The sequence below is a fragment of the Gossypium hirsutum genome, chromosome D03 (genome assembly GCF_007990345.1).
Source record: "Gossypium hirsutum isolate 1008001.06 chromosome D03, Gossypium_hirsutum_v2.1, whole genome shotgun sequence".
NCBI classification, from domain to species: domain Eukaryota; kingdom Viridiplantae; phylum Streptophyta; class Magnoliopsida; order Malvales; family Malvaceae; genus Gossypium; species Gossypium hirsutum.
In genome coordinates, this window is record NC_053439.1 from 37,808,943 (window position 1) to 37,830,560 (window position 21,618).

Genomic DNA, 21,618 nt, shown 5'->3' on the forward strand with positions numbered 1-21,618 from the left:
ATGCGGTCAAATTTTATATTTAGTGTTGGTGATTAGATTGCACAAGTGATAAAATGTTGGGATGATTTTTGTAATAGTTAGTGGAAGGATTTAATTGTATAAATGCATTTATTTAAGCGATGAAATAGTATTAATTGAATGAAATTCTAAATATAAATCAAGGAACAAATCGACCAGAGGTGAACCATGGAAAAACTAAAATAACAGAGTAGTTATCGGACTCACTATTATGACTGTTTGTTAAGGTAAGTTCGTATTCACTGAACTTGAACTTTATAAATTGTTTTAATTAATCTAGTTACTACTTGATGTCTTATTATATCTTTAATGTAATTGTTAATTTAATTGAATGAAAGTTTATGGATGTATATGTTAATTCAATTGAATGGAATTTTATAGAAATATATGTATTTAGAAAAAAAACGTGATATTGAGTGATGAAAAATAATATTATGGAATCGCGGATGAACAACTATAGTCGGTTATCCGACTAGTGCTGGGCACAACTATCGTCAGATATCCAACTAGCGCTAGGCGCAATAATTTGTTGACTCGTTCAACTAGTGTCGGACACAACTATCGTCAGTTATTTGACTAACGTTTGGCGCAATAACTTGTCGACTCGTTCGACTAGTGCTGGGCACACAAATGATCTTGTCGAGTTAAATGACTAGCGTTGGGCGCAAAACTTTATTCACAGTCTAACCGTTAGGCACCGGGTGTCATTTGTTGGATTATATATTTTGGTAAGGTATAATACTTCATGAGATGACTTATATGTTGTGAAATGTAGACTTCTGGTTAATAGTTGAAAGTGGAATCCATTGAGATCATGAGTTGCTTACTTTTTGAATTTTTACTTGACTGGAGGTTAGGCATTACTTTTGTTCTACGTCTCAGCATCCACGACAAATCCCGTACTCAAAGTTGGTGATGTATTTCTTTTTGAGTCTTTGCATGTACCTAGGATGTCTATACTAAGATAAAGCCCTTTTGTTTAACAAATCCTAGAGAACGTAGTCATATAAGTTCTAAATGATTGTAAATAAATGTTTAGAGTTGTTATGTAAATATTTCCACTTAATTTTTGCTTTAATGATTTGGTCATTTTGGTATTATACTTGAGGTGCTTGATTAGTAAATGAATAAAGTTTATCCATTGAGCCTCTTTGGTTGATAATTGGTTGGGAGTGATTAGTATAGGTTACGTTTTTACCATACTCAATTATTTGAATGTTTGAACTTTATTTGAGGTATCTATGTATGGTATATTAATTGTTGATAGATGAATTAAATGTGGTGTCAATGAGGGCACATTGGTTAGGCACTTAAGATGGTTGTTTTGATATGTTTTTTAGCATGTTTAATTGTGTTTTGATGTTGTTTAGGTTCTTTTTAAAATGAGTTTAAGTAGGATGAATGGTTATGCATGTAATGAATTTGAAATAGCTTGGTTTTAGGTAAATTTGGGTCCATACGGCTTGAGACACGGGTGTGTGACTCAGTCGTGTGAGGCACACGGCCTGGCGGCAGGGTCATGTGTCATCTGATGATTTTCTTAGGTTGTAAGTCAGTAAGTTACAAGGCCTAACACACGACTTGACACATGGGCATGTGGGGTAACTCAGAGAGTTATACGGTCTGGCACACGGGCGTGTGACCCTACTTAGAAAGTTACACTAGTGAGGACACGAGTTCCTAGTTCGAAGGTTACACGGCCTGAGACACGGGCGTGTGTCTCAGCCGTGTGACCCTTGTTTTGCAAAATTTTTGCATGTTTTTCTAAGTTTTCCAAACTGTTTTAAGTTGGTCCCGATTTACTTCTAAGATATTTTTAGGGCTTCGAAGGCCCAATTTAGGGACGATGTGTATGTAAATGATTGGTTTATGATGTGATTATATTTTTTAATGACATTAAGTTTAAATGTTTCCGATTGTACGGTAATACTCTACAACCTTAATCTGGCGACGGATATGGGTTAGGGGTGTTACATTGGATGTATTATTTAATGACCTCCTTTGTTGGGTCTTCAGAAAGCTCTTCAAAATTATTCTCCAACTAGTTGATCGATACCTGACCCCCATCAAACATGTTCAGGACCTTCCCTAGCATTACTTTGCAGAGGTCCACTTTATTGGGAACGATCATTGATCCCGTGATGACTGACCCATCCACCAGTAAATCGAGTTGTAACGCTACGTCCTCGAGTGTGATTGTACACTCGCTGCATAGAAGGTGAAAAGTATGTTTCGAGCCTTCATCTTTTCACCAGCGCACTAATTAGTGTAGGATCAAGTTTGCAACCCCCGAGCATGCGAGACGTATGCAAGAATCCAACCTCTTGTAAGTAGCCACGAATTTGAGGGATCAGAGGCTTTCCCATATTATGTATGAACCCCTCCAAAACACGATCAACCACCTATTTATAACATAAAATAATTATTTCAAATTATCAAAAAAATTAATTAAACTTAACATAATTGAAAATAACGAAATTTTAAATTTTGTCTTACCATTGCTGCTTGGGTGGCGAAAATATGCTTGTCGTCAAAACGAATTAGAGAGACGACCATTCGTGAGAAATTAATCCGAACAAATAAAATACGAGATAATTAAAAAAGAATGATATTTTTAAATGAGAATATCGATAAATTTAGAACAAAAATATTGAGAGAGTTGAGAGAGTTTGAAAGAGCTGAGAGAGTTGAAAGAAAGATACGAATGAAATAAATGAAATTTGGGGGTATTTAAAGATTAAAAAAATTGACTGTTGACCCTCTTTAATTTTTTTACCGTTATAGTGTCAACATTCATAAAGCCGTTGGTTTTTTACTGTTGAGGGAAAACGCCTTACTCCTTGTGTAGAAAGCATGTCCAGCTGGTCACGCTTTCCTGCCACCTGTACATAAAGCGCGCCCAACTAGACACGCTTTCTGTTTATCTGTCCTAAAAACGACCTATTTTTCTAATTAAAAAAAACAAATTAAAAAAATTGGACTTTTAAGGCTAATTTAGCCATTATTTTCCCAACTTAATCCCACGCTTTTTTATTTTAATCTTCGCTACAATCAAGCAGAAAAATGGTTTATAGGTTTTGTATTAATCGCTTATCTAACATTTTTGAAATTAATAGACTTGTTTTTTAAAATAGAAAAAAACCTAGTGAGCCTTTGCCACATTAAAAGAGAGAGTCGGTGGCAGGCATTGCCTCTCTTTCTTAATCTTCTTTCTTCAGTTGAGAATTTAGCCATCCATTTCTTTCAGTTGCTGCTGTTGTTCTTTCTCTCCTTTTTGTTTTTTATTTTTGGGTTCTAAGAATTGTAAATAATTCAAGAAAAATCCAAATTTGACAATCATTTTCGAACCCCCCCCTTGCATTTCGCCTTAATCTTTCCTTCTTAATACCCACATTTTCTCTGATTCTCTCACTCTATTTTGGGTTTTCTTTTTTCTTTTTGTTTCTTTCGTTTCCTATTACGAGGGGTTTTTGTTTTTTCCTTTTGAATTTGAGAAGCTATAATAATAATAATAAACAGAAAAAAGAAGCAGAGGAAAATGGCGTCTAATATAGGAATGATGGATAGTGCTTACTTCGTTGGAAGGAATGAGATTTTAACATGGATCAATAACAGGCTTCAGCTTAATCTCTCTCGTATTGAAGAAGTAAATTTTTTTATATATAATTTATGCTAAATTGTTCTTTTTTTTTAATGGGTAATGCTTGTCCTTATATTAATTATTGTTCCTTTGTTTTTCTGAATTTTATGGCTTTCTATTACATGCAAATGCAGGATCTGTTTCCTTTCGGGTTTTTGGTTTTTTGATGGGTAATGTCAGTTCTCATTAGAAATGAATGTTTTATGCCTTTTTTTTTGTTAATTTAATAGGAAAAAAAAAACAGAGATGAATGAGTTCATATTTTTCTTCATTAAAATGGGATTCTTTTGGGCCATCTTAATAACTTTTTAATGTTGATGTTTGAATTTATTTATATTGTTAGTCTTTCTTTGATTTGCTTGAAATGCATTGGGTTTCTCTTTTTCTTTTCCCATTGATAGAGAAATGTTACTAGTAATATGTCAATAATTTCACCTTTTTTCAACCTTAATATGATTTTATTTTGGAAGCGTTCTTCCTTTGATTGCTTTTGTAGATTATGATACTGTTGAGACCATATGACTGGGTTTTTATGTCTATTTCCAAGGTTTTACACTGTCCTGCTGGATGGTATCATAATGAGAGCACATGGAATTTAAATTAGGATCAAAGTGAGTGATATTTTGTGTATTTCTAATATTTTAATCCATAGCATTCAGTCTTTATGTTGCTGGTAAGGTTTTAAAGGGGTTGATTGTCACATTCTGCTATCACTATTTATTTGAACTTTCTTGCAGTTTTTCATTCTTGATATTAGCCCCTAAGAGATTGATTGGTTTACTCATAGATCACTTCTGATTAGGTTTTATGCTTTCATTTCCAAATTTTGCTTAAGCTGAAAAATGGCTGGTTTGAGGTTCACCGGCTAATATGATTTTACATTTTTACTACTCTTTGTTGAATGTATTCTCTTAAATCTTGGCATTCATTAATTGTTTCCAGGCTGCATCTGGTGCTGTACAATGTCAGATGATAGATATGACCTATCCGGGAGCAGTGCCAATGCACAAGGTGAATTATCCGGTTTTCTCTTCTTCTTTTTTTGTCTTACCGGTGTCATTTTCATGATTAATTGTCATCCTTAAAAATGATTTCACTGTTTTTTTAATTGGAATGCAGGTGAATTTTGATGCAAAGTCCGAATATGATATGATCCAAAATTACAAGGTTCTGCAAGAAGTATTCAACAAGTTGAAAATCGATAAGGTAATTGCATATCTGTATGTTTTCTTTCAATGCCTAACAGATGTTCACTACACATGCTTTAAAAGCATAAAAGAAAATTTCCTGAGTGTGGCTCATCACATTAGCATGTGACTTGCAGTTCTTTTGGTTGTAGGCTAAAGTAAAATTGTGGTTTATTGCTTATAGAAAATAGAACATATGTCATGATGCCATTGATGGGATTTTTAAATTTTTGTTATTGGCATAAAAATGGTATATAGTGATTATTTGGATAGCAAATTTGTTTGAATCGGATACTGGTAATTGTCATATGCAGCATATTGAAGTCAATAGACTTGTTAAAGGCAGACCTTTGGACAATCTGGAGTTCTTACAATGGCTGAAACGGTATTGTGATTCTGTGAATGGTGGAATCATGAATGAGTAAGCTATTTTTCATGTCATTTTATGAATCTTTTCTTACTATGGCTGAAACAGTGTGTTAGATTGAATTAGTTCTTTTTCTTTGATGTGATATCATAGGAATTATGATCCTGTTGAAAGAAGACTTAAAGGTGGAAAAGAGCGGAACTCGAAGGGTTCTCTTAAGAGCTCAAAATCTCTGCAGGCAAACAATCTCCATAACCTTGCCTCTGGAGATGCAGCTGGCATTAATAAAAACACTGGTCTGATTCTGCAATGGAATTTCTTTTGCTGATTAATATCGTAATTTGAATCTTATATGCATTTAATTCTCCTCAATATTGGTTCATGCTTGCCGCTAACTGTCGTCTCTATTGTTTGATGATTATTGTGTCAGTTTCCAAGCAAGGTAAGACTGGTGTAGCAGCATCTTCAAGTGAGGTCCGGGCTTTGTCCAAGGAGGTGATCGCATTTGAGCTTTCCCTTTAAGTTCTTTTTTCGTCTATTTATCTATATCCATAACGCTTAAGCTTTGACATTCCTTGCTTTTAGTGGTTATAATGGCCATCTGACCTACCGTGGTAACAGGGAGAATTATAGTTGGTTGTGATCATATCATATCATATCATATCATCATTTTAAACACCCGTTTCGTGTTGCTTTTGTCTAGATTACCGATTTGAAACTCTCGGTTGACCTCTTGGAAAAGGAAAGAGATTTTTACTTCGCCAAACTGCGGGACATTGAAATACTTTGTCAGTCTACCAAAGTGGAGAATCATCCGGTAAGAGTTCCCGTTAAGCTCCAATCTTTACATTTACATGCGTTACTTGTGTAGTCAATTACGGGTTCATTTCGCATTTTCATCTTCAGTCATGCATCTTGCACTCTTCATATTGAGTTGCATGAGTTGTTTTTAGGCTTGCATTTTTCATATGATACATGGTGGGCATGTACTGCTAGTGTAATAAAGAAAATATTGTATGCAGATGGCAGTAGTAATAAAGAAAATACTGTATGCAGCTGATGCAAAAGAATCAGCACTTGACGAAGCTCAAGAGTTTATTAGCCAATCTGTTGATAATGGTGAAACTGAAGAGGCAAATGAAGAGGAAACCGACTGAAGAAAAAACCCTTAATGATTGTGAATTGAACTAAATTGAAGTCATGAACTGAATGTCTTACATTTAATAATTGATAAGGAAAACCTGCTGTTTCAACTCATGATAATCTTTTTGCCTTTTCTTATATTATTGGAATCTTTTTATTTCTTATAAAGAGACGTGCTGAATTTGAAAAAAGTGTTTAGAAACTTGCACTAACAAGCAAATTAAGATAATTTACACGCTTTAAACAAGCATTCAAGAGTTCTTCACAAGAGCAACAAAATATAGCGGGGTTGCTGTAAGGATATCAATGCCTGTAGCCATCATCATCATATATGTGACCATAACTACTACTCCTGGACTTGTCAGCCTGCAAAACAAGGGACCAAATCACGCACTAAACATGGGCTAATAACAGTCCGAAGGTTGTTGGCGTACCCGATGAATGAGCTTCTCAAATGCATCTGTTCCATTCTCTTCAATGTATTTCTCCGCGGCAGTTAAAATATCGTCCGGCTTACTGAAGGAATCCTTCTTTCTCGGAACATACCAGATGTTAATCGTCTGTTGTGGGTTCATAAAGAAGGGTCGCAGATAGTGCTCGTAAACATAGGCAGCGCCAGAGAAGTACGGGATGACCAGCCAGCAAGTGAAAATCAGCTTTGCATAGGACCAGATAGGAATCCTGCACTAGTTTTTCGAACAAGTTATAGCAAAGTACATTTCAATTGTCATGGAGGAAACAATATTACCATTCAATGACTTTGGCAAAAGTGAGTTCCAGCAATGTCATCATGGAATAGAGAACCCAATATGTAAGCCATTGCCTGTCATCGGCACGAGACTCCGATTCAATTGCCCTAACCGAGGCATATCTGTTTCATAATTTAACTCAATACAACAATTAAATCATCCCAAATTCAGACAACTTATGAACTAACACCCACAAAACCAAAAAAATGAAATGAAATCTAGAAAATCACTTACAGGGGGTACAGCAGACTAATAACTGGCCTGCAAAAATCAAATTACCAAATAAAAAATAAAAACTGGGATGAGTCAGATTAATTAGCTCAAACAAAATTTGAACTTTCCCTTTATGTCAAAAATGGACATAAAAGAAAAGAAGCAAAGTGGAAGAATTACCCAGCAAGAACATCAAAGTTCTTAAATAGAACCTTAAGGAAACTTCCAGCCCCAGAGCCCATCACTGATCTCCAATGTTCTATTCTTCTTTGTCTTGTTTCTTTCTGAAACCTCTGATCTCAGATCTCTAAAACGAAGGGTAGGGTTTGCTTTTGTCCTTGTTCTTTTTTTCTTTTAATTTACTGACCAAAGTGGGCAAGTAAGCAACTTTTGTTTTCTTTGTTTCTTTTTATTTTTATTGTTTTATATTTGTAAGAAAACTGAAGATGCCAAAAGCAGGTTGTAAGATGATAATCCCCTGATACTAAAATCGACGGCTCACGCTGTTCCTAACTTTTGAAATAGTCATAGATGAGACTTTAGCTTTTTTTGGTTAAAATATGCTTTTTAGTCCCTGTACTTTGATAAAATTTGATATTTAGTCTATATGCTTAAAAAGTTAAAAATTAAATTTTTTATTTAAAAATTTCAGTCCAGTCATTAAAATAGTAAGAAATTTTTTGTCAAAATTTATCAACTTAAAATTTTGATTAAATTGTCCTCATATAATGCGACATATAATTATCAGAAAATAAATATATTAAATTGATAAATTTTGATAGAAAATAAAAAATTAACACTGTTACCAAATTGAAATAATGTGTATGACAAAATACAAATTCAAGTATCAACTAAATGAAAAAAAATTCAAATACTAACGGATACTTTTGGATAAATTCAAGGAATAAACTACATATTAACCTTTATCAACCCCCCCCCCCCCAAAGAAAGTTGCTATCAAGATTGCCCCCTAAAGAGTAACAGTTTCCATCATACTTCCTACTTGCTTAAACAGATTAAAATTGGAATGAACAGTGCATATGACAAAGTCTACATGATTCAAAGATAGAAATACAGACACAGTCCAATCCGGTAAATTACTCTGAATCTTAAAAAGCTTTCCTTTAAGAAAGACTATATTGTTGTTATTTGTTTTAATCAGGGAATCCACCATCCGCAGTAGTGATAATCTTCTCGTCGTCGGTGCTCTCTGAAGAGGTAAACGACCAGTCATGAAATGTTCAAATCCCAACCACATAGTTAGCGGATGAAGTGACCAATCACCACACAACACTCATGTTAGACTGTTATTTTTGGCTCTTGCACATTTGGCACCAATTCTTGAACCTTCTGCTTTGCTTCAATCATATCCTCCTTCTCAAGTTTCTCTACCAGCATTGTACATATAGAACCCTTGGGTATCATTCCTTTGAGAACCATTTCTTCAAAAAATGCACATGCTTGCTCAAGTTTTCCGCTATTACAAAGTCCACGGACCAAAAGTGTGTAGGTTGTATGATCAATACTAACATCGTTGTTTAACATGTGGCTTAACAAAAAATCGAGTACCTTCATCCTCTTCTTCCTGCAACACATTTTCAGTAAAGGTGCATAAGTTGAAATATTCGGTTTGCATGAATCCTCTTCCATTCTCTTAAGCAACTTCAATGCTTTTTCTTCAAGTGAATGTCCACAAGAAGAAGATATCATTGTATTGTACGTCAATGCATTCGGCTTAACACCTTGCTTTACCATGTCCTCGAAGATTTCATCTGCATCCTTAAGCCTACCTGCTTTGCTTAGAATGAAAATTAACGAGCCATAAAACGAAGAATCCGGTAAACAACTATCCTTCTTCATCATCTCATAAACCTCCAATGCTTTCCCAATCTCTCCAGCCTTTCCTCTAGCATGCATAATGATAGTGTAAGTGACAGCATTTGGCCTACACCCTTTCTCTTTCATTTCATCCAGAATAGCATCCACATTGCGAAAATCCTTTTCACGACAATAAGCCTCAATGAAACAAGTAAATGAAACAGTACAAGGCTGAAAACCCTGTTCATTCATCTCATTCAAAATCTTCCTAGCATCACTTAGTCTCCTAGCCTTACAAAATCCATGTACCAGAATGTTAAAAGTATTAGAATTCAAAGGTATGCATTCCTTTAACTCAACAAAAGCTTCACAAGCATGCTCCACACCATCCCCTTTGACCAATGCATCCAACAGTCCATTCAAAGCCATAACATCTTTCTCAACCCCAAGTTCCTCTATCCTTCTGAAAACTTCAATAGCCTCACTAAACCGACGAGCATTAGCTAATCTCCTCATGACCTTAAATATTGTATCCAAATTAATATACCCTTTTAACTGTTTCATTTCCTCAATTAAATCCAACAGTAAATCAAACATTTTAGCCTTCCCTAACACATCAACCATGAAGTTATATAACTCAGGAGTATGCGTATAACCTGATTGTGTTTTTGCCCAAATGAAGACTCCATAAGCTGAAATCCAGCTATTAGAAAACCGCTTCAACAATTGGTCAACTGAAACATCGGAAACACTTAAATCAGAAGCATTCAAGGCTTGGACAACTATTTCAGGAGATGGGTAGGGACATTTTAGGATTTTAGTGATTTTCTCCACTGGGGTTTCGGGTTTTTTGGTTGGAAAGAGTCGAACTTTGGGGTGGTTTTCAATCCAAGTGGCTAGTGAAGGGATGACAAAATCGTCATCTCCCGAGGGTTGAGTTCCTGTGTTTTGCTTACTGACCCAACTTGGGATATCGGGTAACTCGGATGTGAGGGATGAGTCAGGGGAAGCTGATAGGTTGGTGCTGGTACTGGTGCTGGTGAAGAGAGGGGAGAAGCCAAAGAGCTTGAGAGAATTGACATTGATATTTCTTTGGGGATTGGAAGAGGAAGCAAGGCTCAAGATTTGGTGTTTTCGAAGCATCTTTTAAGGTGTTCATGGAAGGAGACGGATCATGAAGAAATGCATCTGAGCACCAAATCGAGTCCACTTGTGACTTTGCCCGGGAGCGGAATGTTTTGCTTGGTTTCTACTTTTGATCGTTTCTTTTCTTTAAGGCTACTCAAACTATACTATTCTACCCTTTTTAAATCAAATAATTAATTAAAAATTGCTATGCGAAAAAAAAATAAAAACTTTTGGTTAAATTAGTCATATATGCAAAAAAAAATATTGATCAAATAAACCATATTTTTTAATTTAATAAAATAGATCGATTTTGGAGAGAAAGTGTGAAAGGCCCAACTAGAACGCTTTCCCTTCTTTTTTTTTGGTGAAAATAAAATAAAGATATCACAAAAGTCTAATCAACTCTAAAGGAGTATCTTCAAATAACTAAAGCCCCTCATTTCTATTAAAAGCCATCTTAGCAATAACATCAGCTTTAAGGTTCATTTCACGAGGAATATACTCGAGCTTCCATTGACCAATATCCAACAAGTTTTGTTGAATGCGTCAGATAAGAGTAGAGGAAGATGTCTTTGAAAAGGATTCTTGAATAGCTCGGATAACTTCCTGACTATCAATCTTAATTAACACTCCATCATACTTTTAACTTTTTAAAATCCTCAAGCCATCAAGAATACCCCATAATTCTAAATTAAAAACTAAACACCAACCCAAACTCCTGTTAAACCCAAGGATCCAACCCCCTGACTATCTTTCAATATCCCTCCAGCAGTAGCCATCCCAGAATCTAACTTCATAGCACCATCTGTATTAAGATCCACCCAATTGCCTTCTCCAGTGACTGACCTCCCGGTAGTCGGTTTATTAGAACGTAATGACTTTTGAGAAAAGATATATTGTAAGGCCCAACTATATGAACTTCTAATCATCTCATCAATCCTCCACTGATTACCTTGAAAAATACGAAGATTTCGGTTCTTCCAAATGTGCCACACCATTATCCCAAAGAAACACTACCAATCCACATCTTTTAAGAAAATTTTGTATTGATTCCCCAGATTAGATTCAAGCCATTCTTGCAAACTCTCCAAAAAGAAATTTCCTCGCTTTGCCGTTGGAATAAGTTGATACCATACTTCTTTAGTCACAGAACAATCTCTAATAACATGAATAACATTTTCAGGTGCGTTTCCGCACGTTGTGCAAAGCTCCCCATCTCCTATCCCCCGCCTAACTCGTTCGTTTTGTGTGAGTAATCTTCCCTTAAATGCCAGCCAAAGAAATAATTAGCATATTTGGTTAGATACTAAAATGTTAGTGGTTTTATCTTTGAATCATGGGTTCAATTATTCTCCAATTCACATTTGTATTTTTTTCATGTTGCTTTAAAATTTTTTATTATTTTAAATTAATGATTTTATCATATTAGCTTCTTTGGTTAAATGGTTAACTAATAAATATTTTATCTTTGAATCTCAGGTCTAATTCCTCCTCTTCTAAGCACATTGTAATTTTGATTTCATGTTGTTTCAAGCTTTTTTTTAATTAATAAATATATTATTTTTAATCTTTTCTTATTTTTAATTTATCTTTAATTAATATATCTTTTATTCATAAAATCAAATAATTATTACAAATATCATTACTTTTAGTAAATATATTTTTTATATGTGTAATATTTATTTTTCAATCCATATCATGAGTGTAGTAAATTTTAGTATTATATATTTTTGTATGTATATTTAAAATATTTCACATAAAAATATATGAAATATCATACCCACAATGTAGATGAAAAAAACAATGACATTTGAAATATTTTACATATAAAAACAATAATTATATTTGAAATAATTATTTCATCTTATAATATTAGAAATCACCATACCCACAATATATGTGGAGAAAATAAATATTTGACATATAAATATTATAAAGAAAAATATACCAAAAAAATTAGCTGATGTTTATATTATATATAAAAGAGTTATTAATTTCAAATAATGATATATGTAAAATATATATTTTTATTATTTGATTTTATGAATAAAAGAGATATTAATTAAAAACAAGAATTAAACATAGAAAAAAATTAAAAATAATATATTTATTAATTAAAAATAAAAAAGCTTGAAACAATATGAAATAAAAATTACAAATGTGTTTAGAAGAGGAGGAATTAAACCTCAGAGTCAATGATAAAATTATTATTATTTAACAATTTAACCAAGGAACTAATATGTTAAAAATATTAATTAAAAATAATAAAAAGCTTAAAACAACATGAAATAAAAAAATACAAATGTACCACTAACATTTAACCATTTGACTAAAGAAACTAATTATATTAAAAAAGCCAAAAAAACGCGATTTAAAATTGGACGCATTTTCCTACCACCTATGCAGAAAGAATGTCCACTCCCTCTCCAAAATTGGCCTATTTCCCTAAATTTAAAAAAAAAAGGCCTATTTGGTTAATAAGTTTTTTGGCAGATATGACTAATTTAGCCTTTCTCTTTATTTTATTAATTTTTCTTTCTTTTTCCTTTTATTTTAAGTTTTTTTCTACATCAGTATTTTGTGCTTCGTGGTTTTGATTAAGGTTTCTAAAACTGGAAAGCTATTGAATAAACCACGCCACTAGATCTCCATTTAAATTGTTCGTTTGGTTTGATCAAATAAATCATTTAAAAAATAAAAATATTTAGAAAAATGGTTCAATAGATTTTTTTTAGTTCGGTTTAACCCGTTTGTATCAATCTGCATGTTAATTAGTTCAACTTCTATCTCTAGACAAATATCTCAGTCGATCCAAATACTAGTTTTGATAGATGAAAGAATTTTTTCAATCCTGCCAAGTTGAGCAAATCGATGGTATAGTTCAAAAACAAAGTTAATTGCAAGTGTCTCAACCTCAAGAGGGTGAATTCCAAGCATTGCTAGTGTTGCCAGACATTGTAAAGTAAAAATGAAGAAAATAAAAATAATGAGAGACATAATGTAAAAAATAAAATATAAGAATTAAAAATTATTTTTAAACTTTATATGACGTGACAATTTATTATCGGTTGAATTTTTTTAATGGATATAACATTTTGATGTGAAAATGGATAACGGAATAATAGTTTGGGTACCACTTATGACAAAAAAAAATTAGGTACTAAGTTAAGAAAAATGACATAATTTAGATACTAATATGTATACTAAGATCTTTTGTAAAATATAGTTAATGATTTGACTAACTATCGGACTAATTGAGCTACTAGCTTGGGAAAAAAAGTAATTTAGGTACCACTTGTGAAAAAAATAAAATTGAAGTATCAAAATTTTAAAAAATATAATTTAAATACCAATTTGTGGGTTAAACCACTTTAAAATTTTGAAAAAAAAAAGGAAAAAAATCCATATAACCCTAGAACTAATCCAAAAAATTTTAAGTCCACTCAATTCCATCTTGATGTTGCTGATGTGGTGGTTAACCCTAGTTGAATCAACTGATAAATGAGATGTGGCAGTCGTACATGAAAAAAAGGATGATGTGGATTCAATGCAAAAATACAAAAATTGAAACCCAATCAAATTAACCCTCTAAACCCAGTCGTCAAAATCATTCAGACCAAAACCAAGAGAACATAGAAGCATAAACCATTTGGTTGAGCAAAATCCATGTTTTGGAAACAAATTTTCTTGTAATGAAACACTGCGTTAATATCCAGAAGGAATTTGTCATCATTCATCAATTTCCACACAACATCTTCTGCAATGAAGAACATCTCCATTATTTTAAAGTTTCGAAAGCCCAAGTTTGTTGAAAGGAATTGGGTATCATTGTTGAATAAAGACAGGTGATGTTGCTGATTTCGTTCCCACCTTGCATGTGAACATGACACCTTTGCCTGCTGTTTTGTGTGTAGGTGAAATCAATTTAATATAAAAGTTTGAGTTGGTGTGTGCGTCAGGGAATTAGATTTCCTTTTTAAGGTATATTAAAGTAATGTCTGTCTATTTCTTATGTGAAATTAATTTAATTACAATATTAATTGCCGTGTTGTATTTTTGAACTGACGACTAAAACTAATACTCTGCTTGGTGTTGGAATGTATGCAGAATGAGTTTTGGTGATGGTCCATGGTGGCAAGTTTGTAAATAGGAAAGTAGAGAAATTGCAAATTCATCCTCATTTTCTGTGTTACTGGGATATAATTGAAAATCTCAACACAATGGTCTCGTGTGTTGAATTTAATACTAAAGCTTGTGTCCTTCCTTATACATGATGAAAACACTGTCACAGGAATTTTACACCTGATGAGGGTATAAAAGGAGGATATTACTATAGGTGGCCTAACTGTACTTGTTGACACCATTTTTTTTTGTAAAAACGGGATCGACTTGCATTTTGAAAATGAAAACGAATATGGGAGTCGCCACCAATCCTTTTTGATGAGGTGTGATCGGCTCACCTTAGAAAATGGCTATTTTTAATAAACGGTTCGATTTATTAAAATAAAACGGGTTTGGGAGTCGGTTACATACGAGGAAGGATTAGCACCCTCGTAACGCCCAAAATTGGTACCTAGTTGATTAATTAGTGTCTTAGTGTCGAGAATTGAAAATTTTGAAAAGATTTGAAATATGATCCTTGTATTTAAAAAACTTATATAAATCAAATTACATATTAAGACCCTCTCATTTCGGAGAGAGAAAATGTCACACCCAATGAGTTAGGGCATGATATTTCACATCCTCAAAAATGGGCTTGTCCTTAAAAAAAACTCATACAATAAAATTCAAAATAATATTCAATTTGTTTAAGTCATATGAAGAAATCGCAGCCCAATACGTTAGGGCACAATTTCTCAAAACTCTAAACGCTGAATATTACCTTTATTATTATTTTTTTGAAAAATCCTCATCTCGAGAAAACAACATGTCATATCCAATGCGTTAGAATACGACATATTGAATTCCCGATGATAAGCTTTTCATTCATGTTTAAATTAAAGAGCATTCTCGGCTACTTAGATTCAACGAAAGAAATTGGAACCCAATACGTTAGGGCTTAATCCTCTCGAAAATCCTAAATACGAGTATTGTCTTGATTTTCAAAGTTTTCCATTTTTATGAACTCGAGTAAAAATTGATGTAATGTTACATTAGATGTACGAATAAATGTTGTATTGACAAATGACAACTATAGATATGATAGTGTGAATGTAGATAGCACAAGCAATCACAACAAAATAATAAATAAAGAAAAAGAATAAATCAATCACATATAGAATAACAAGTAAATGAATAGGTAGAACTAAAATTCATTTTAAAAAAAACAATAGTGTATGTAAGTAAATAAACAAACACAAAGTAAAACAAAGATGACGATAATAAAATAAATAAAACTATACAAAAATATATGAAAATATATGTATGTATAAAATTTTAAGTTATGGAAATAAAAAATATATGTGTACATATACATAGTTATAAAAATATGTGTATATATATAGTTATGAATTATAAAAATATATGTATATATGTAGATTGTTTTTTTTTATAAAATAAAAAATGTGTATATATATATTATATAATATATGTACATATAAAAAATATATATATGTATGCATAAAAAATATGTATATATATAGGAATTATAAGATATATATATGTTATAAGAACGTATGTATGCATGTATATACATGTATAACGAAGATTTCAAAAGAGAATGAGTATAATTGAGCATATAATAACAATAATACTTAATAACAACAACAATAACATCAAATTTATCAATTTTAAATAATAATAAAAAAGGAAATCACAAAAAAGGGCTAAATTAAACTTTGAAATAAGATTCAGGGTTTAAATCCATAAATAAATGAAAACGGAAGGACTATATTGAACACACGAATAACATAATGGGACTGGAAGGGAAATTTTCCCTTCTCCTCTAAAACGACGTCGTTCAAATATGACTAAATTGAAATGGAAATAAACTGAAGGGGCATATTTAAGAATAAAAGAAAACCAAATTGAGAAAACATTAAAAAGCGGAGGGACTACAAGCGCAATTTACCCCTCCGTATAAAAACACGCGGATCCTGCCTGGGTCAGGTTGGCTTCGGGTTGGCCTATCCGAAACGATGCTATTTTGGACGTCCGGGGCCACTCTAAAATGGTATCGTTTTGGTACCCTATATAAACCCCCAAGATTCCAAAAAAAATCATTTTTAGCCTTTCACAAAAAAAAAACTTCAACCCCCAAACAAAAAACTCTCTCCCCAGCCTCCAGTTCGGCCGCAGCTCTGATCGCCGGCCACCGCGTCTGCCACCGGTCTCCGGCGACGGCACCGCCGTATGCAGTGGCCGGAAAAGTTCAAAACTTCGATCCGAACCTCTTAGAGCCTCTAAGCCTGAATCTAACCCTAGAATTTTCAAAGTATTGATAAAAAGGCCCCAAATCTCAAGAAACCTTTCGATTTTCGGCTGTCTATCCTCGGAGATGACTTCCTCAGCCGTCTGCGACGGCGAAGACTCGAATACAGGTCAGTTTTTTCTTGTTTATTTACTTCCGTATGCAAATAAAAAATAAACAACTAAAATATATAAGAACAGTAGACCAAAGCGAAAATAGAAACTAAAAATATCAACCTTGAACTGATTTTTTTTGTCTTGATTTCTCCGAATATGTGTAAAAAATGTATATGGTTGATGCGGCCTTTTATAGCCGATTTACATGCTGTTTATGTTTTTTTCTTTCTTTTTGCTTCTGTATTTGTCCTCCTTGTTTCTTGTTTGCAAATTTTTGCAAGGTCAACAAGCATTGGAAGAAAAACCCTGGTCCTTTTGGTGCAAAGCCGGTGGTGTCTGTCGTGCTTCGGGCGTCGAGTGTGCTGCGAAGGCACGAGGAGATGTACGGCACACTGGGGCTGTTTGGTTGTGGGTTGAATTGGGTCTATTGGGCTTGATATGTAATGGATTGTTTAATATATCTTTTTTTGGGGTTTTATTTATTTTGATTTTGGGTGTTGGGTCTTATTGGGCCCCGGGCTAAATTGGCCCACTGCAGCTGCCCCTCTTTGCTCATTGTCGTGTAACGAGAATGGAGCAAAGACTTTAAGAAAGGGCCAATTTTGCCTGGTCTTACCGAGTCTTGGCTTTTTTTGGTGCTTCAAGTGGCTTCATTCCAGTCGATTGCGTCTTGTTGCTTTGATCCACTTCGCTGCAACTTCAGAGAGATGGGATTAGTAGCTTCAATCTGCTCTACTGCAACTACTCCACTGCAACTTCAGGGAAATAAGGTTTGTGGTTTTACTCTGCTCTATGGTTCAACCTACTCCGCTGCAACTTCAGGGAAATAAGATTCGACATGATAAGAATCGCTATCTACTACCCGCTCCACTACAACTTTAGGGAGACACGACTTGTTGTTTTCAGTCTACTCCATTGTATCTTTAGGGAAATAAGACTTATATCTTCAACCTGCTCCACTACAGCTTTAGGGAAATAAGATTCGCAGTCGATCTGCTCCACTGAATCTTTAGGGAGGTAAGGTTTGTGGTTTTAATCTGCCTCATACTTCAACCTACTCCGCTGTAACTTCAGGGAAATAAGATTCGACATGATAAGAACCGCTATCTACTGTCTGCTCCACTACAACTTTAGGGAGACACAAATTGTTGTTTTCAGTCTACTCCACTGCATCTTCAGGGAAATAAGACTTGTATCTTCAACCTGCTCCACTGCAACTTCAGGGAAATAGGATTCGTAGCCGATCTGCTCCACTGCATCTTCAGGAAGATACGATTGAATGCGATTTGTTCTACTTCAACTTCAAAGAGATAAAGTTTATGACTTTAATCTGTTCTACTGCAACTTCAGGGTAATAGGATTCGTAGCCGATCTGCTCCACTGCAACTTCAGGGAGGTAAGGTTTGTAACTTCGCTGATTTGTTCTTTGGGAAACATGACCTGCATAATTCATTTATGGACCTATTGATGCCTAGTGTTTAGGATGTCATGATCAAGATGAACAAAATGCTCCTAATTAGATGTGCATATATTGTATGTGCATGAATGCAGAATGTCATGAGAATGATCCCTTTTTAATGCTACGATTTTCATTACTCGCAATTCATCAAGGTTTTAATCACTGATGCCTTCTTATTCAGCTAGCATCTTCAATAGAAAAAGCTAAAGAAATAGTCACAACTTAGACTAATCTTTCTCAAATACTTCCAACCCCTAGGTTTGGTTAGTTCTAAACAATAGTCCTGTTTTAGGTCCTCGTACTATTTAGAAGCTTTCAGAGTAATATGCAGAACTTCTTTTACTTGAATATTATCAATCCATTAATCGTTATTTCAATGAAAAATGCTTGAAAAAGATTATCAAAATGGACAAAATAAAATTTTGTTGAGAGAAAAGCTCTAAACAAATAAACCAATAGCAAATTTTGCTGAGATACGAAATGAATAAGATGAAAAATATTATCACAATGGATAAGATGGAAATTTATTGAGAGCGAAGCTCTAAATGAAAAAATTAATCAAGATAGCAAATTTTGCTAAGATACAAAAATGAATAAGATAAAAATAGGTGCCCCAGATATCGTAGCATGAGCTTCTCCACACAAACACATTGATGATCCCTTTTGAACTTGATACGTGTTTAGAAGTCCTAGAAGACTCTGTTAATGTCCCAAGATGTAGCGTCTCTTCTTCTTGCTAATTCAAGGAGGACAAGACTAATACATGCCCCACCTTTGATCAAAATTTCAATTGCCCATTCCTGGGTTTTCGATTCAAGACCCCTTTGGTCTCAAGGCGCCCTTTGCGGGTTTTCGCCTTGGCCTCTTTTTTTTTAGATGAAATATTTCTTGACTAAATCTGAATTCATAGGATTAGGCAAATTCTTGCCATCCATCTCGGTCAGAATCAACGTTCCTCCAGAAAAGGTTTTCTTTACCACATAAGGTCCTTCCCAATTTGGCATCCACTTTCTTCTAAAGTCTTTTTGTATGAGGAGGATTTTCTTCAGTACCAAGTCTCCTTCGTCGAATTCCCTGGAACGAACCTTTTTGTTGTAAGCTTGCATCATTCTCATTTGGTACATTTGACCATGACGTATAGCTCGTAACCTCTTTTCTTCGATCAAATTCAATTGATCATATCGGGATTGAATCCATTCCGCTTCATCTAGTTTCAGTTCTGATAAAACTCGGAGGGAAGGAATCTCTATTTCAATGGGCAAAACTGCCTCTATTCCATACACCAATAAGAAAGGTGCTGCCTCGGTAGAGGTTCTGATAGACGTTCGATAGGCAAAAAGGGCAAATGGTAGCTTCTCGTACCAGTCCTTATAAGTCTCAGTCATCTTCCCCACAATCTTCTTGATGTTTTTATTGGTCGCTTCTACCGCGTCATTCATTTTTGGGCGATATGGCGATGAGTTGTGGTGTTTGATCTTGAATTGATTACAGACCTCCGCTATTGTGCTGTTGTTCAAGTTCAATGCATTGTCAGATATAATCCTTTATGGCATCCCGTACCGACATATGATCTCCTTTTTTAAGAATCTGCTAACTGCTGACTTCATAACATTGGCGTAAGAAGTGGCTTCTACCCACTTAGTAAAGTAATCAATAACTACGAATATGAATCGATGCCCATTTAAAGCCTTTGGCGAGATTGGCCCAATGACATCCATGCCCCACATAGAGAAAGGCCATGGAGAAGTCATGACATGGAGATGTGAATGATACACGTGAATCTTGTCTCCACAAATTTGGCATTTATGGTATTTCTTGGCATATTTGATGCAATCTCCTTCCATGGTGGACCAATAATATCCGAATCTCATGATTTATTTTGTCATTGTGAAACCATTAGCATGCGTTCCACAAACTCCCTCATGGACCTCTTCCAAGATTTGTCTGGCCTCTACAGCATCCACGCATCTTAGCAGCACCTGATCTTTTCCTCTTCTATATAAGATCTCTCTATCTAAGACATAATCATTGGCCAGCCTTCTTAATGTCTTTTTTTCATTCTCAGTCGTCTGGTCAGGATACTCGCGATTCTTTATATATCGTAGTATGTTATGATACCAGAGGTGATAATCCTTTTCTTCTTCATCGTCAATATTGCAACAATATGCTAGAGCCTCATAAATACTCATTTGGATAGGCTTCACGTCTTTTTGTTTATTTACCTTGATTATAGAGGCTAATGTAGCCAATGCGTCGGCCATCTGATTCTCATCCCGAGGGAGATAACAAAAGGTAATGTCTTCAAACTCCTCAATTAATTCTAGGACCAGATTTTGGTAATTAATCAATTTGGAGTCTCTTGTTTCCCACTCGGCTTTGAGCTGATAAATTACCAATGTAGAATCCCCATACACTTCTAACACTTTGATTTTGCGTTCAATAACTGCACGAATTCCCATGATGCATGCTTCATATTCTGCCATGTTATTGGTGCAGTCAAAATCTAATTTGCTAGTGAATGGGTAATGATCATTATCGGGAGATACCAAGACTGCCCCAATCCCATTACCCACAGCATTCGAGGCTTCATCAAAATTCAACTTCCAAGGATTGTTTTCTCGAAAATCTTTTTCTGTGGTTTCAACATACATCAAATCCTCATTCGAGAAATCGATGTTTAGTGGCTCGTAATCTTCTAGAGCTGTACTGGCTAGAAAGTCCGCTATTGCACTCCCTCTTACTGCTTTTTGATTCACATAGACTATATCAAATTATGACAGAAGAATTTTCTATATAGCCATTCTTCCATTCAGAGCAGTTGACTCCATCATGTATTTCAGAGGGTCCAGTTTGGAAATTAACCAGGTTGTATGGTACAACATGTATTGTCTCAATCTCCGAGTTGTCCAGATCAGGGCACAACATAATTTCTCTATTGGTGAATATCTTATTTCGCATTCAGTGAACTTCTTGCTGAGATAGTAGATCGCTCTTTCTTTTCATCCTAATTCATCATGTTGGCCAAGTACGTATCCCATAGAGTTTTCGAATATTGCCAAATACAGTATTAGTGGCTTGTTTGGGCTAGGCGGCATTAGCACTAGAGCGTTGGACAAGTAATGTTTGACTTTTTCAAAAGTTTTCTAACACTCTTCATCCCATATACCCGGGTTGTGTTTCTTAAGGAGACGAAATATGGGGTCACATTTCTCAGTTAACTGTGAAATGAACCGAGCGATGTAGTTCGGCCTTCCTAGAAAAACTCAAACTTTTTTTTGAGTACGTGGTGGGGGTAGCTCTTGTATAACCTTTACTTTGTCCGAATCGATCTCAATTCCTTTCTCACTGACCACAAACCCCGGTAATTTTCC

General features: G+C 34.5%; 4 protein-coding genes across 6 annotated transcripts; 1 reads left to right on the top strand and 3 right to left on the bottom strand.

The window, feature by feature from the left end:
• The first annotated feature begins 3,111 nt into the window (after positions 1-3,111).
• LOC107949834 (microtubule-associated protein RP/EB family member 1B) lies at positions 3,112-6,469 on the top strand. Of its 3 annotated transcripts, none has more exons than XM_016884608.2 (8): positions 3,112-3,664; positions 4,601-4,669; positions 4,778-4,864; positions 5,160-5,266; positions 5,366-5,508; positions 5,643-5,707; positions 5,916-6,029; positions 6,235-6,469. In XM_016884608.2, the coding sequence occupies exons 1-8, from the start codon at positions 3,557-3,559 to the stop codon at positions 6,367-6,369; spliced, it is 828 nt and encodes a 275-aa protein (XP_016740097.1). In that variant the 5' UTR covers positions 3,112-3,556; the 3' UTR covers positions 6,370-6,469. The 3 variants fall into 3 exon arrangements, with proteins under 3 accessions (XP_016740097.1, XP_016740098.2, XP_016740099.1); XM_016884609.2 differs by having other exon boundaries at positions 6,269-6,469; XM_016884610.2 differs by lacking the exon at positions 3,112-3,664 and adding an exon at positions 4,251-4,269.
• Positions 6,470-6,536: 67 nt separating this feature from the next.
• Positions 6,537-7,754, bottom strand: LOC107949835 (HVA22-like protein a). The gene is made up of 5 exons (XM_016884611.2): positions 7,498-7,754; positions 7,339-7,365; positions 7,104-7,226; positions 6,790-7,036; positions 6,537-6,721 (listed from the first exon to the last, which is right to left on the bottom strand). The coding sequence occupies exons 1-5, from the start codon at positions 7,557-7,559 to the stop codon at positions 6,659-6,661; spliced, it is 522 nt and encodes a 173-aa protein (XP_016740100.1). The 5' UTR covers positions 7,560-7,754; the 3' UTR covers positions 6,537-6,658.
• Positions 7,755-8,320: 566 nt separating this feature from the next.
• LOC107949833 (pentatricopeptide repeat-containing protein At3g22670, mitochondrial) lies at positions 8,321-10,419 on the bottom strand. The gene has a single exon (XM_016884607.2). The coding sequence runs from the start codon at positions 10,276-10,278 to the stop codon at positions 8,617-8,619; it is 1,662 nt and encodes a 553-aa protein (XP_016740096.1). The 5' UTR covers positions 10,279-10,419; the 3' UTR covers positions 8,321-8,616.
• Positions 10,420-20,121: 9,702 nt separating this feature from the next.
• Positions 20,122-20,730, bottom strand: LOC107949922 (uncharacterized). Its single transcript, XM_016884684.1, has one exon. It carries the CDS (start codon positions 20,728-20,730, stop codon positions 20,122-20,124), a length of 609 nt encoding a protein of 202 aa, XP_016740173.1.
• Positions 20,731-21,618: the final 888 nt, after the last annotated feature.

Bases quoted from the DNA above. Each gene is read 5' to 3' on its own strand.
- LOC107949922 (XM_016884684.1), bottom strand. From the start codon at position 20,730: ATGGCAGAATATGAAGCATGCATCATGGGAATTCGTGCAGTTATTGAA.
- LOC107949835 (XM_016884611.2), bottom strand. From the start codon at position 7,559: ATGGGCTCTGGGGCTGGAAGTTTCCTTAAGGTTCTATTTAAGAACTTT. The intron at 7,227-7,338 runs GTAAGTGATTTT...ATTATGAAACAG, and splicing joins ATTAGTCTGCTGTACCCCCT to ATATGCCTCGGTTAGGGCAA. The intron at 6,722-6,789 runs GTACGCCAACAA...CTTGTTTTGCAG, and splicing joins TTGAGAAGCTCATTCATCGG to GCTGACAAGTCCAGGAGTAG.
- LOC107949833 (XM_016884607.2), bottom strand. From the start codon at position 10,278: ATGCTTCGAAAACACCAAATCTTGAGCCTTGCTTCCTCTTCCAATCCC.
- LOC107949834 (XM_016884608.2), top strand. From the start codon at position 3,557: ATGGCGTCTAATATAGGAATGATGGATAGTGCTTACTTCGTTGGAAGG. The intron at 5,267-5,365 runs GTAAGCTATTTT...GTGATATCATAG, and splicing joins AATGGTGGAATCATGAATGA to GAATTATGATCCTGTTGAAA. The intron at 5,509-5,642 runs GTCTGATTCTGC...TTATTGTGTCAG, and splicing joins TGGCATTAATAAAAACACTG to TTTCCAAGCAAGGTAAGACT.